The sequence below is a fragment of the Mustelus asterias genome, chromosome 12 (genome assembly GCF_964213995.1).
Source record: "Mustelus asterias chromosome 12, sMusAst1.hap1.1, whole genome shotgun sequence".
Lineage (NCBI taxonomy): Eukaryota > Metazoa > Chordata > Chondrichthyes > Carcharhiniformes > Triakidae > Mustelus > Mustelus asterias.
In genome coordinates this window covers 49,155,823-49,171,293 of record NC_135812.1, presented here as the reverse complement: position 1 = coordinate 49,171,293, position 15,471 = coordinate 49,155,823, and the positions used below count along the sequence as shown (strand labels likewise).

The window sequence follows — 15,471 nt, the reverse complement described above, 5'->3', positions numbered from 1 at the left end:
CACTTGCACTGAGAGCTCAGCACAGAAACAAGCCACTCTGCTTAACTAATCCCTGCTCCACTGGAGCATCCACCCACTCCTCTTCATCTAGCAGCATATCTTTCACCATCATGTGCTTACCAAGCTTCCTGTTTAATCCAGCCGTGCTACTCGCCTCAATTACTCCTTGTTCTAGCACGATGCACATTTTGACCATTCTTTGGGTAAGGAAGTTTCTCCTCTCCTACAAGTCCTAGTGGATTTTAGTGGCCATTTTCTATTTATGTCCTTTAGGTTTTGAGTTCTCCAAAAGATGGAAATATTTTCTCTTTATATCTCCTCCATCAAACTCATTATCTTAAAGAACATCAATCATCTTCAGCATTCTCTTTTTGAGAAAAAAAAAGAGTCTCAGGCTATTAAGGATTGCTTGATAAGAACTTCCTGTCAGTTTCGGTATTACTCTATATTATAAAATTCCCTTTTATAATATGGAGACCAGAACTGTACACAGTACTCCTAAGTATGACCGAAACCAAGGTTCAATATTGGGTTAATATAACCAATGAACAATCAAATCCTTATAAAGCAGAAGGCGGCCATTCGGCCCATCAAGTCTGCAACCCCACGCATTTACCATGGATAATTCACCTAGCCGACACATCTTTGGACATTAAGGGGCAATATAACATGGTCAAAACACTTAACCTGGGAGGAAACTGGAGCACCCGGAGGAAACCCCATGCAGACACTGGGAGAACGTGAAAACTCCACACAGTCACCTAAGGCTGGAATCAAACCCCTGTCCCTGGCGCTGTGAGGCAGCAGTGCTAACTAATGTGCCATCCTGCCACCTCCTGTTTTTCAGTTCCATCACTCTAGAAATGAATCCCTTCTTTGTTTCCTTTTTTATTGCCTTATTAACTTGCTTTGCTTGTAGTGAATTGTTTGTCTGTACCCTAACGTAGCTTGACACCATTCAGATTCTTATTTAAGGACTATGCAGCCTCTTTATTCCTCCTACCACCTCACACTTACCTACATATGGGTCTATACTTGATCATCTAGTAATTTATTAAAAACTGATCAGGAGACCACCAGATGTACTTAGATGATGATTCTGTCAGAGTTTCCATCTCTAAATCAATAACTCATTTTGGGGTGATTGTATTTCAAGATTAGAACACAGGATGGCGACTGTAAAAACCAGATGCTGACTGCACCAGTTAATATCACAGTGGGAGAAACCATTTCTAATACACATTGGTACAAGTATTCGGTCCTACCGCAGCTCGGTTTTCTGCGATGAAGAACAGTTCGGTCAGGGCTCGATGCAGCGGTGGAAGGATAAAAACTCCAGCCTGGTCTTGGGTTGCAGTATTCTCCATCTTAGCAAAAAGCTGCCAGAGAGGCTTCAACATGGTGAGATCACAGCCACTGGGAAAGTGAAATAAAACAGATTGAAAATAAGACAGATACGACACTAAGAAAATCATGTTCTACTCAAGAGATGATTTTAAGACAAATCTACAGCTGGAGTCGGAACCAACATTTCGGATCCATCTTCAACAGAAATTAACAAATCATAAAAATATATGCCAACATATCTGTATCAATGTAACTGCCCAACTTTGTATTCGACTTCAAACATTACTATCTACCGTCAATAAGAATGTCATATTTACAATTTACATTTCATTATCTGACAGGGTGAGACCTCGCCCTTCTCCCATTCTTATATATTTATCCAGAACCAGAAAATCACGTCTAACAGCTTCACTTTCTGCTCCTACAGCATTACTTCTGATGTCCCATAAAGATCGATCCTTAAGGGTGGCACAGTGGCTAGCACTGCTGCCTCACAGTGCCAGGGACCCGGGTTCAATTCCGGCCTCATATGATTGTCGGTGTGGAGTTTTCACATTCTCCCCGTGTCTACTTGGGTTTCCTCTAGATATCTGGTTTCCTCTCACAGTAGGTTAGGTGGATTATTTTTATTCTATTTTATTCATTTGTGAAAAATGGGTGTGACTGGCTGGCATATTGCCCATCCCCAGTTGCCCAAGGGCAGTTGAGTCGCAACCACATTGCTATGGCTCTGGAGTCACATGTAGGCCAGATCGGGTAAAGACGGCAGATTTCCTTCCCTAAAGGACATTAGTGAACCAGATGGGTTTTTCCAACAATCGGCAATGGTTTCATGGTCATCAGTAGATTCTTAATTCCAAATACTTTTCATTGAATTCAATTTCCACCATCTGCCGTGGCTGGATTTGAACCTGGGTCCCCAGAACATTAGCTGAGTTTCTGGATTAATAGTCTAGTGATAATACCACTAACCCATTGCCTTCCCCTCATTGGCCACGCTAAATAGAACATAACAGCGCAGTACAGGCCTTTCGGCCCTCGATGTTGCGCCGACCAGTGAAACCAATCTAAAGCCCCTCTAATCTACGCTATTCCAATATCATCCATATGTTTATCCAATAACCATTTGAATGCTCTTAATGTTGACGTGTCCACTACTGCTGCAGGCAGGGCATTCCACGCCCTTACAACACTCTGAGTAAAGAACCTACCTCTAACATCTGTCCTATATCTCTCACCCCTCAATTTAAAGCTATGTCCCCTCGTGCTAGCCATCACCATCCGAGGAAAAAGGCTCTCACTATCCACCCTATCTAATCTTCTGATCATCTTGTATGCCTCTATTAAGTCACCTCTTAACCTTCTTCTCTCTAACGAAAACCTCAAGCCCCTCAGCCTTTCCTCATACGATTTTCCCACCATACCAGGCAACATTCTGGTAAATCTCCTCTGCACCCCTTCCAACACTTCCACATCTTTCCTATAATGCGGCGACCAGAACTGTACGCAATACTCCAAGTGCGGCCGCACCAGAGTTTTGTACAGTTGCAGCATGACCTCCTGGCTCCAAAACTCAATCCCTCTATCAATAAAAGCTAACACACTGTACGTCTTCTTAACAACCCTATCAACCTGAGTGCCAACTTTCAGGGATCTATGAACATGGACACCCAGATCCCTCTGTTCATCCACACTACCAAGTATCTTACCATTAGCCCAGTACTCTGTATTCCTGTTACTCCTTCCAAAGTGAATCACCTCACACTTTTCCGCATTAAACTCCATTTGCCACCTCTCAGCCCAGCTCTGCAGCTTATCTATGTCCATCTGTAACCTGCCACTTCCCTCCGCACTGTCTACAACTCCACCGACTTTAGTGTCATCCGCAAATTTACTAATCCATCCTTCTACGCCCTCATCCAGGACATTAATAAAAATGACAAACAGCAGAGGCCCCAAAACAGATCCTTGCGGTACACCACTAGTAACTGAACTCCAGGATGAATATTTCCCATCAACCACCACCCTCTGTTTTCTTACAGCTAGCCAATTCCTGATCCAAACTACTAAATCACCCTCAATCCTATGTGTCCGTATTTTCTGCAAAAGCTTACCATGGGGAACCTTATCAAACGCTTTGCTGAAATCCATATACACCACATTAACTGCTTTACCCTCATCCACCTCTTTGATCACCTTCTCAAAGAACTCAATAAGGTTTGTGAGGCACGACCTACCCTTCACAAAACCGTGCTGACTGTCCCTAATCAAATTATTCCTTTCTAGGTGATTATAAATCCTATCTCTTATAATCCTTTCCAAAACTTTGCCCACAACAGAAGTAAGGCTCACCGGTCTATAATTACCAGGGTTGTCCCTACTCCCCTTCTTGAACAAGGGGACAATATTTGCTATCCTCCAGTCTTCTGGCACTGTTCATAAATTGTCTCTTTATGCTGACAATTCCCAACTCTACACTGCCAACCCTCTCAAACACTCTCTCATATGGATTGTGTGTCTGTCCAATTACTACTGGATGAGCAGAAATTTCTCCCAACGAAATATTGGGAAGAGCAAAAGAGCATTGATCTTTGGCCCCCATCAAAAACCCTGTTTTGTAGTCACTGATCAGGTAGTTCATAACCCTGGTGTCATATTTGGCTCCAACGAGCATCTGATCACATATTTCCTTCACCACCAAGACCACCTGATACAATGTTATAACCTCATTTGACTCCCCTCCTGCCTGTTGAAGCCCTCATCCAGGCTTTTCTTACCCCTTGGTTTAAATGTTTCAATGGTCTCTTGGTTGGTGTGCCGCCCACTACCCGGCTTAAACTTGAACTCATCCAAAATCCGCTGCCTATTCCTAATTCATACCAAGTCCCCAGTGACCTACTTTAGTTCCTGGTTTGGCAAAGCCTCAATTTTAAAATTCTCATCCTCCTACACCCCTCCACCCCTGCTTCCCCAGTCCACCCATCTTATTCACTGCCCCCACCCTCTTCCCCCCCCCCCCTTAATCCTGAACAATTTCCCCCATATCTCTGCAATAGCTTCTAGTCCTACAACCCTCTGAGATCTCTGCCCTGCTTGAATTCTGGCTTCTTGTGCATTCCGAATTTTAACTGCTCCACCATTGGTAGCCATGCTTTCAGATGCCTGGGTCTTCTCTCCGGAATTCTCCTCTGTCTTCCTCCTCCACAAAAATCCTCCTTAAAAACATTCCTCTTTTATTAAGACACCTGTCCTAATATCCCCCACACAGCTGCGTCCAATTTTCTTTCATAAAATTGTGTCAAAAGTTATGAAGTTGGTAAAAATCATGTTAAAGAAGCTAGACAAATAAAAGTTGTTCTTGCTGGTTAGTGTCTGTCCCATAAGCACATTTTTTAAAAATATAAATTAAATGACCAACTGTGGTACCTTATCTGTCACTATTGTGATTAGCTCCAGTACAGAGACATTAGACAAGATCTCACAACATTGATACAAGCTCTCTGTGACAACAGGAACAATGCAATTTGTTGATAAGTAATCTCTTAAGCGCAGAACAACATGGTGGTTAGAGTGAATGTTACACCCTTGTACAGTATACTTCATATAACTAACGCTTCAGTCACAACTGGAACATAGAATATTAAAGTATTCAATACACAATACATTGTTTAATCTAATCTTACATGCTGATTAGTTTTCTCAAATAATACACTCCTTAATACAGCTGATGATTTACACATTTATGCCAAACATTAAGAGTTTTAAGCCTGTGTGGAGCCTATTAGAGTTTCACAAGAATGGCCCGCTTTTCTATTGGTGAATGAGGCAAAAGAAAAATACCAGATGCTGGAAATCTGAAATAAAAGCGGAAAATGCTGGAAAGGCTCAGCAGGCTAGGTAGCATCGGCGGAGAGAGAAATAAAGGAGTGAATGTCACAGACCCGAAATGTTTACTTTGTTTTTCTCTCTAAAGATGCTGCCCGGCCTGCTGAGTATTTCTATTTCTATTATGCAAGACTGAAGACAGTTGGATGCAAGCTGGAGCGTAAGGGTCGGCACCCACAGGAACCTGCTACTTTCTCCCAGTATGTGGGAACTTGAAGCAGAAAAGTTAAAATGTTTTGATGGCTTTGGAGAGCTGCATTTGCAGGTTTTAATTTCATGATTGGCCTGACTTGCAAAATTGGAAGAAAGAAAATGACTGCCGTTGTGTTGAGTTTTCCTTCATCTAAAACAATAGTGGAATTTCCTTATTTAGGTTTGTAGTAATGTTCATTGCTGAGATGTGAACCATTCTTATGCAACAGCAGGATATATTTTTGAAAGTTGTCTTAAGAATGTCTGGAATCTGTTGTACATATCCACCATTCGATCAGGTCGGATGAACCTTACTGCTCGCTGGTGCTATTCGAGTCAGTTTCGGACATGCTCTTGCTTGCTGCTGTCAAAATCAAACAACACAATTGCAATCTTGTCTATACTCCTGAAAGCCCAGGCCGTTCTCTCCCAAATTTTGTATTTTCAGTCACTTTATTGCAGTGTTAATGTAAGCCTATTTGTGACACTAATAAATAAACTTTAAAACTTCAACTAATGAGTGGTCGGAGCCCCTTCTCATAAATTAAGGGCTTAAGATGACAAATCATCACAATTTTCCATGAACTTGCTATGATACATCAAAGTCCTTCTAAAGCTATGGTATAAAGAACAGTGCACAATATCATGCCTGCAATTTAAGCAAGGTTAGAATAGTTTGTCTTTGCTTAATGTCTGGTACCCTCCAGATGGCTCATATTTTATCTGACATTTCCACCATTTTTAATCCATTGCATTCTTGGCCAATACCCTCCAATTCTGATGGAGTCCTCACATCTCCTCCATTACCAAGGCTGCTGCCTAGAATCTTAGCTTCTTCTTCCAAAGCCCCTGTTCTGTAATGATATCAGAGGTGACTCAGTTGTTGGTACTCGCACCCAAATCAGAAGGTTGCAGTTCAACGGCGGCACGGTGGCACAATGGTTAGCACTGCTGCCTTGCATCACCAGGGACCTGGGTTCAATTCCCGGCTTGGGTCACTGTGCGGAGTCTGCATGTTCTTCCTGTGTCTGCGTAGGTTTCTTCCGGGTGCTCCAGTTTCCTCCCACAGTCCAAAAGACGTGCAGGTTAGGTGCATTGGCCATGCTAAATTCTCCCTCAGTCTACCTGAACAGGCACTGGAGTGTGGCGACTAGGGGATTTCCATAGTAACTTCATTGCAGTGTTAATGTAAGCCTACTTGTGACACTAATAAATAAACTTGCTACTTCCCTCAGAATTTCCTCCTTCTAATAATGTGCAAACTTTAAAAGCCAAACCTGGCATCACCTAATCCTCCTGACCATGCAGTAACCATAGAAACCCTACAGTGCAGGAGGCAACAATTCGGCCCATCGAGTCTGCGCTGACTTTCTGAAAGAGCACCCAGCTTCCCTCCTACACTTTCCAACCCTGATCATGTCCTACATATGGAGTAGATGAACCTAGAGTTTTCCAATTTAAATAAATGCTTTTGTGGTGTATGCGACTGCTTTCCTGAGTCTCACTTTGACAAAGTGCAAGCACAATTTCTGATCTCATCAATTAATTGATAAAAGGTTGGAGACTAAATGAAATGCTCAAAGTGGGACAATGTATTTCAAGTACTGGAGGCCCAGTTATTGGTGTATTTGACCATCACTTTCACAATGAAATATGCTCTAGGGGTTAGAAGATAAAAGTTACAGTAGGACCATAAGGTGAACAGCATGAATACAGCTAATGCAATAATAAAACCGATCTAGAAATAGAATTGCTGTGTGAAGTATATTTGAACATGTAGCCAGGAGCGCGGACTATGGGCTTATTTAGAAAGTTTGGCAAGCCATCAAATCTCATCAAAAGCAAATCGGTATTAACTTGAATTAGTTCTACATTACATTGAGATAGCAGACATTCCATTTCTAGATTTGGAGTAAATAAATTATAAAATGTTAATCAGATGAACGAATCTATTGCTGAGAAAGTAGTCTATTTTCTGAGTAACTTCTGATCTTCCCTCACTCCAATCTGAGCTCTTTGCCCAGTCCTGAGGAGGACGATACGTGGCCTCCTCACAGGAGTGAAGAAAATATACCCTCTTATACTGTGATCCAGAGCTTTAAAGCACACCTCTCAATGTCTTAACAAAAAACCCTAAAGCAAAGAGCACAGCATGAATTATGTAAAACTACCAAGGTACCCCTGAACAGCCCATGATTGGAATTAGGGCAACAGCACATGGATACAACAAATCACCACATGACTATGGAAAGCAGATGTGTCAATCAGACTGGTTACATTTCGAAATCCAAACACTAATTCATTCTGTGTGCCTCCACAAACAAGATCATATTACAAAACAGCATTTCAGAACTCGTGTTGAATCAAGTGACACTTTCATGGCAAAACCCACCATTTACTGCTCTAACCCTTTTAGTCCAACACAAAGAAACCTCTGCACATTTATGCTTGAAACAAACATCATTTGAAACCTACAGGTTCACAGAGAATGAAAACACCCGCACTATCCAGATAATCTCTCACTTTATCAGATGTGTCCAAAAATTGTTAATGACTTTATTTCATGCAGCAATTTTATTTGATGCACCCATTTTAGTAATTGCCATGCTCGAGAAGAGGTCAGCATTTAATTAATTCAAATTCAACGCTGTAATCTCAAAGAGTGCCAGAATAGAACTCATCTGAGGGGGAGAGCGTGTATGATCTCCTCATTCTGTGCCAAAGTTGACAGGAATCATACTTTTTTGTCAGTAAACAACTCTGCCTAGACAATCAGAACTCTTAACACACTAATGGCAAAATTCAAATGAATTCTATTATTGAGACTTGAAATGACATGCAGTCTTTTCCCTCAAGAGTCTTAACTATTACAAGATCAGGGAAGGGGGAGGAATCATGGGGAATGGGAAGGAGGGAAATCATGGGGAATGGGAAGGGGAGCAAATCATGGGGAATGGGAAGGGGGGAAATCATGGGGAATGGGAAGGGGGAAATCATGGGGAATGGGAAAGGGGGAAATCATGGGGAATAGGAAGGGGGGGAAACATGGGGAATGGGAAGGGAGGGAATCATGGGGAATGGGAAGGGGTGGGGGGGGAGAAATCACTGGATATGAAGTTGCAAACGCCTTTTACTCAACAATCTAGAATTTTCTTCTGTGATTCTTCTGGCTACCCCCATATTCCTGTTTCCTTGTGGGATACTTTTACCACCTAGGCAGCAGGCATAAGAGAACAGCACCACCTCCAAGTCACTCACCATTCTTACTTGGAACTATATCGCTGTTCCTTAGTGTCACTAGGTCAAAATCCCGGAACTCCCTCCCTAACAGCATTGTGGGTTTCCCTACACCACAGGGACTGCAGCGGTTCATGAAGACAGCTCTCTCACCTTCTCAAGGGCAATTAGAGATGGGCAATGAATGCTGGCCTTGCCATTCACATCCCATCAGTGTGCTTGCTTGGAAGGAACAAATAAATTTGGATCCCAGATTCCCAAATTCCACCGCTGTGGTTTTTCTGGCTCTTTTTGCAATCAGCTGATAAGAGATCAATTACTATCCTTAGATAACAACTCCATGATCACTTCATCACACCACTGCCACAACTGGACAGAGTGAACTAAATATACATTTGTGTTTTGTCCAGCAATTTCTCTGCTCCCATTCTAATTCTCATTTCTACACTGGGAACTCATGTCAAACACTTTGAATATAATCTGAGTTGGACGATAAGGGTTGGTTATGTGATCAGAGTTACTTCTCAGTATCTTTTTGTTTGTCTTCACTGCAAAATTAACTTCAACAAGCAAGATATTCACAATTCCTGTGAACCAAAACCTGACCACACATTCTCCCTGTGTCATAGAATCAAAGAAAAGAATCTCTACAGTGCAGAAAGAGGCCATTGGGTTCATTGAGCCTGAAAATGACCAGATAGTCTGTTTTAATGACATTGATTGAGTGATAAATGCAGTTTATATTAAATACGATAAAGTTTAAATGCCCTTGGATAAATAACTAACGCTATATGTTTTTTCTAAAAGAAAAATTTAAACAGAAATGTAAATAAAAAGCTTATAAAATAATTACATTGACAGTCAGGATAATTCTCCTGCTGTTCTTTGAAATAGTGTAATGAAATCTATCTCCACCATAGAGGGCCTCAATCTCATATGATAGACTGCACCTCTGACAGTGCAACACTCCTACAGTGCCGCATTGAAAATGCCAGCCCAGATTTTATGCTCAAGTCCTGCAATGGGACTTCATAGAATCATAGAATTCCTACAGTGCAGGAGGAGGATACTCAGCCTATCAAAACTGCACTGACAACAATGCCACCCAGACTCTATCCTCGTAACCCCACATATTTACCCTGCTAATCCCCCTGACATGAAGGGGCAATTTACCATGGCCAATCCACCTAACCTGCACATCTTTGGAGTGTAGGAGGAAAACGGAGCACCCGGAGGAAATCCACGCAGGGAGAACGTGCAAACTCCACACAGACAGTCACATGAAGCCGGAATTGAACCCGGATCCCTGGCACTGTGAGGCAGCAGTGCTAACCACTGTGCCATCCTTAACCGGATGCCCTGGTTTCCTGCCACAGTCCAAAATGTGCAAGTTAGGTGGATTGGTCGTGCTAAATTTCCCTTAGTGTCCAAAGATGTGTAGGTTAGGTGGATTAGCCATGGTAAATACGCGGGATTATGGGGATAGGGTGGAAGGGAGGGCCTGGGTAAGATGCTCTTTCGGAGAGTTGGTGCAGACTCAATGGGCCGAATGGCCTCTTTCTGCACTGTAAGGATTCAATGCTTCTATATACTTGATACACGGAATAGCATTGGACAGGATGATATCTGCTCTTGCAGTCTCAATTCGTCATGGGAAAGTGCCACAGAGGCAGACCAACCACCTTGGAAAAAACAACTTGTTTATTTAGAAAGCACAAAAATAAAGCTTTTTAAAAAAAGCCCTTAATGTCACTTATGTCGGATATTCTTTTCTTGAACCAGAATAACAAAACATCTTTTTTGGCACACCATTATATTGCCTCTTTGGCAGTGGTGACCTGTCTATGCAATGGAATTACATTCACTAAACTCAAGAGAGAGCTGGTAAGAGAGCTGTCCATAAAGATCATTTTCAACGCTGTTGGGCTGGTCTCTAAAATAACCATCTTAAGCATCACAAGCTGCTGGCACACCTTCAAGACAAAGCAAAACAGATTCTTGCTAGCAGGATGTTTGGCAGAACCACCTTTGTAGAGAATGGCTTTGTTGTTCCCAGCTAAGCAGGAACTGATCGATGAGAGATTGCAGATGCGCCCAAAGCGTGGAATAATTGTAAATACAATGGACTAACTATAGGGAAACAATAGGCTGATGATCCATACCACAAACTACTAGCATCTGGTTGTTGTTTTGCATTCCCTGACATCTGTTAAGCAAACTAAAAGCACAGTCCTTAGTAACCATGTTTGTGTCAACAAAGTACAAATTAACCCATCAATTGTTTTTCAAGTCATGTACAATTTAATGGCTATGGCTGTAGAAATCACAGAATCTTTATAGCACAGAGAAAGACCATTTGACCCAGCATTCCTGTTCCTGTTTTGAAAGAGCTATCCAATTAGATTCACTCCGCAATTTCTTTCCTTTTCAGGCATGTATCCAATATCATTTTTAAAATGACGAATGAATCTGCTTCCACCAGCCTGTCAGTAGAAGCTGTTTCTCTCCATGTTCAAAGGAGCTGCACGGAAATCCAAGCCAGTTGCGGATTTCTGATGTAATTTATCATCGTGATGGGGCAGCGTGTTCGGACACACATGCGGGGCTGGGGGTGGAAGAACTACAGCAAACCCCCTACTAGTGATCAGCTAATGTAGCTTTTGCCAGGTTGACCAAGCTAAAATTTTACACAGAATGACAGGGAATAAAATTTATGACTTGAAACACACTGAACCCTGGATCCATTATCGTATGAATCTAATAAAAACACAAAATCTAATTTCTTTCAGCAATTTGTCATTTTATTTGTTTTTTTTGCAATTTTACCAGCATGCTGCAGTTACCGGAAAAGTATGGGCATTTTTCAAAGTACTTCAGCAGCTGGTGTTATTAAAAGTCTTTCCGTGTACTTGTGTTGCACAAACTAGGCTGTAGATCCACATGGATTTATCATTCATGCTAATCATTGATAGTTTTCAGGATGGCAGCTTGGTTAGAGACATCTTTCACTCCACAAGGAGGTTATAGATAAGGGAACTCTTTCGGCTCACCTGAATTCATCCAAACTCTATACTCCCTCCATTGTGTCTTAAATGGTTCCAAGGTTTTGGCTTCGACCATTCCATTTCAAGTCTGAATGAAAATCTACCTCCAGATATCACTCCTAAAGTTACTCTTTACTACTTTGCACCTGTGTTCCATTGGCCAACAACAACTGACTATTGTAACAGCAGCAATGAAACTTAACCTTTTCCCTGGTATTATTCCCATCTCTCATCAGTTTCCCATTCCTTAAGCTTCACAATCAATGTAAAACTCTGCTGCTGCGCCAAGTTCCACTTGTCCATTAATCCCCTTCCTTCCTCGCTGACTTGCATTGGCTCCTTGCTCCTCAATGCTTTAAATATAAAATTCTCGTCTTTGTATTTAATTCCACATATGGCCTCAGCTCCCCCCAAATACGTCAATCCGCTCTATGGGTTATCGCGTCCATCTCAAATATTCCATGGCTTAGTGGATCACACATTGTGTACATCAGGAAGACTGCATGAAAAGCAGAGTCTGTGGAAAATCTTTCTCAATGTTCAATTCACTACCTCTGTCTAGCAGGAACCATTTGTGTGCTTTTATACTCCACATTTGGTGCTGAATTGAAGCAGTTTCTGTACAAGTGCAGAGTCAGATCAGAATCAAATTTCTCTTTTGGGAACTAGAAGGAAACCAGAAACGGAAATCCCTCCACGCATTCTAAATTCCAAAGCCTGTCCACCATCCACTTGGCACAAGTCAGGAGTGTGATGGAATACTCTCCACTTGCCTGGATGAATGCAACTCCAACAACACTCAACAAGCTCGACACCATCCAGGACAAAGCAGCCCACTTGATTCACATCCCTTCCACAAGCATTCACTCCCTCCACCACCGACAAACAGTGGCAGCCATGTGTACCAGCTACAAGATGCACTGCAGGAACTCACCAAGGTTCCGTAGACAGCACCTTCCAAACTGCCATCTAGAAGGACAAGGGCAGCAAATATATGGGAACACCACCAACTGGAGTTTCTCCTCTAAGCCACTCACCATCCAGAATTGGAAATACATTTCGCTGGGTCAAAATCCTGGAACTCCCTCCCTTATAGCATTGTGGGTGTATTTACTCCTCAGGGACTGCAGCAGTTCAAGAAGGCAGCTCACCACCTTCTTAGGGCAATTAGGGATGGGTAATAATGCCAGCAGCGCCCACAACACTATGAACAAGTATATTTTAAAAATACTATCTTCAAGAGTGCAGCTCCCATTCACACCTTCCTTAAAAATGTAATGTTGGAGAAGTCTAACTCAATAGCTGATCACAGGTGGTCTGAAGCACCACTATCAAGTTCAGCTTTCAAACATGACTGCCCCTTTAAAGCTTCTGCTCATTTATACTTGGTTCAGCTCATCTGCGTCAAACTCGTAACATCTAACATGTCCAGGGGAAGGCCAGAAGCAGTAAGATAGGCCAGAGGTTGTAAGATTCCCCAAGCACCAACATGAATGGTCAGTTCTGTGGACATCACACAGAGGACAATGAAATCATTTGCAGATTGGACATACTCGATAAACGAGGAGTTTACCTCAAGAATTGCATTATAGCAAATTCTGTACGCCTACATCTGCTGCTTACATTGTGGTTACTTAACGAGATTTTTTCTCCCCAATATTTCATCAACCCATTTACATGCTTGGTTCAGTACTCCCCCAGTAACTTAACAGAAATCTATCAACATCAGTTTTGAAATTACCAATTGATCTTTTTGTGGGGCAGGGAGTTGCAGATTTCCCCTAACCTGAAATATGCTTCTTGCTCCTCAACAGTGTGGGTCTAACCTTCGGCTTGTGCCCCAATGTTCTACCCTGCCCAATCAGAGAACACGGTTTCTCTCTATCTACTCCACCAACTACAATCCTTCAATCATCTCAAACATCTCACTCCTTAACTGTGATAGTCAAAGAAATACAAGTTAAATTTATGCAATCTGTCCTCATAATTTAATCCTCGACTTTGTGGTATCTGTTGAATCTGCACTGCATTCTTTCCAAGATCCTCTCTTTCCTGAAATGTGATGCACAGAACTGAACAGTATGAGGTCTAACCAGAGGTCTGCAATGATTGTTCTAAATAATGTTTCATTTACATGGTACAGAGTGGCGAGCTTGCGAGTAAGTGTGCATCATGAACTTTTCCTAGACGTTCAATTCCAGACAAGTAAACATGAGCAGTAAACTACCTGCGAAACAAAAATTCCTGGAAACTTGCTGTGATAGCAATACATGAGTTCTAAGTACTGCAGCAGCTGTTTATGGGAAGCCGTTTTTCATTCCAAAGGCAGTCACACTCTGAGCTAGTCCCCCACCATGGTACTTAATCAAACATGGTTGAAGCACTTCAACTATTTCAGACACATTTAAACATGGTAGGGACGCGCACTAAGAAATTTAAAAAGGCAAACAGAGTAATAAAGGAGGTGGCCATGGAAACAGTGGAAGCGTTGGTTGTCACCTTCCAAAATTCAATAGATTTTGGAACAGTCCTGGCAGATTGGAAGGTGGCCCCAGTGTAACCCCATTGTTTAAAAAAGAGGGAGGAAAACAGAGAATTACAGACCGGTTAGCCTAACAGCAATAATAGGAAAAATATTAGAGTCTATCATAAAGGCTGCAATAACAGAAAACATCAACAGGATTAGACAAAGTCAATATGGATTTTTGAAAGGGGAATCATATTGACAAACCTACTGGAGTAATTAGAGGACGTAACTAGTAGAATAGATAAGGGTGAACCAGTGGATGTGGTGTATTTGGATTTTCAGAAAGCTTTTGATAAAGTCCCACATTAGAGGTTGGTATGCAAAATAGAAGCTCTTGGGATTAGGGGTAATGTACTGGCATGGATTGAGAATTGGTTAGCAGATGGGAAACACAGAGTAGGAAGGAATCTGTCTTTTTCGAATTGGCAGGCGGTAACTTGTGGGGTCCCATAGGGATCAGTGCTTCGGCCCAGCTATTCACAATGTACATCAATGATTTAGACGAGGGAACCAAATGTAATATTTCCATGTTCATTGACGGCACAAAACTAGGTGCAAATGTGGGGGGTGAGGAAGATGTTAAGAGGCTTTAAGGTGATTTTGAAAAGTTGAGTGAGTGGACAAATACATGGAAGATGCTGTATAATGTGGTTAGGTATGAAGTTATCCACTTTGGTAAGAGAAATCGACTGGCAGAGTATTAGTTAAATGATGATATATTGGGAAATGTTGACGTACAGCAGTTTAGACGTGGGAACCAAGTGCAATATTTCCAAGTTTGCTGATAATACAAAGTTAGGCAGGAGTGTGTGCTGTGAGAAAGATGTAAAGTGGCTTGGGAATGGACTTGGACAAGAACATAGCAGATAGAATAACCACAGAAAACAACACTCCTTGCATCCAGTCTGTGCAGCCCTGTCTGAATTTTACACATTTCAATGAGATCCCCTCTCATTCTTCTGAATTCCATAATGAATACAGGCCCAGTCAACCCAATCTCTCCTTATACAACAATCCTGCCATCCCAGAAATCTGTTGGGTGAACCTTTGCTGCACTCCCTCCATGGCAAGTTTATCCTTTCTTAGGTAAGAAGACCAACATTGCACACAATACTCCGGGTGTGATCTCACCAATACCCTGAACAGTTGCAGCAAGACATCTTTGCTCCTGTAATGAAGTACTCTTGCAATGAAGACCAACATACCATTTGTCTTCCTAACTGCTTGCTGTACCTGCAT

At 42.0% G+C, this 15,471-nt stretch overlaps 1 protein-coding gene across 6 annotated transcripts in view; it reads right to left on the bottom strand.

Moving 5' to 3' along the window:
• zzef1 (zinc finger, ZZ-type with EF hand domain 1) overlaps nucleotides 1–15,471 on the bottom strand; it is a 257,862-nt gene that overhangs the window by 17,844 nt on the left and 224,547 nt on the right. For all 6 annotated transcript variants that reach the window (XM_078225185.1, XM_078225186.1, XM_078225188.1 and 3 more), the window contains one exon: nucleotides 1,266–1,416. In XM_078225185.1, coding sequence (XP_078081311.1) covers nucleotides 1,266–1,416 — 151 coding nt within the window. The remainder of the gene's footprint in view (nucleotides 1–1,265; nucleotides 1,417–15,471) is intronic.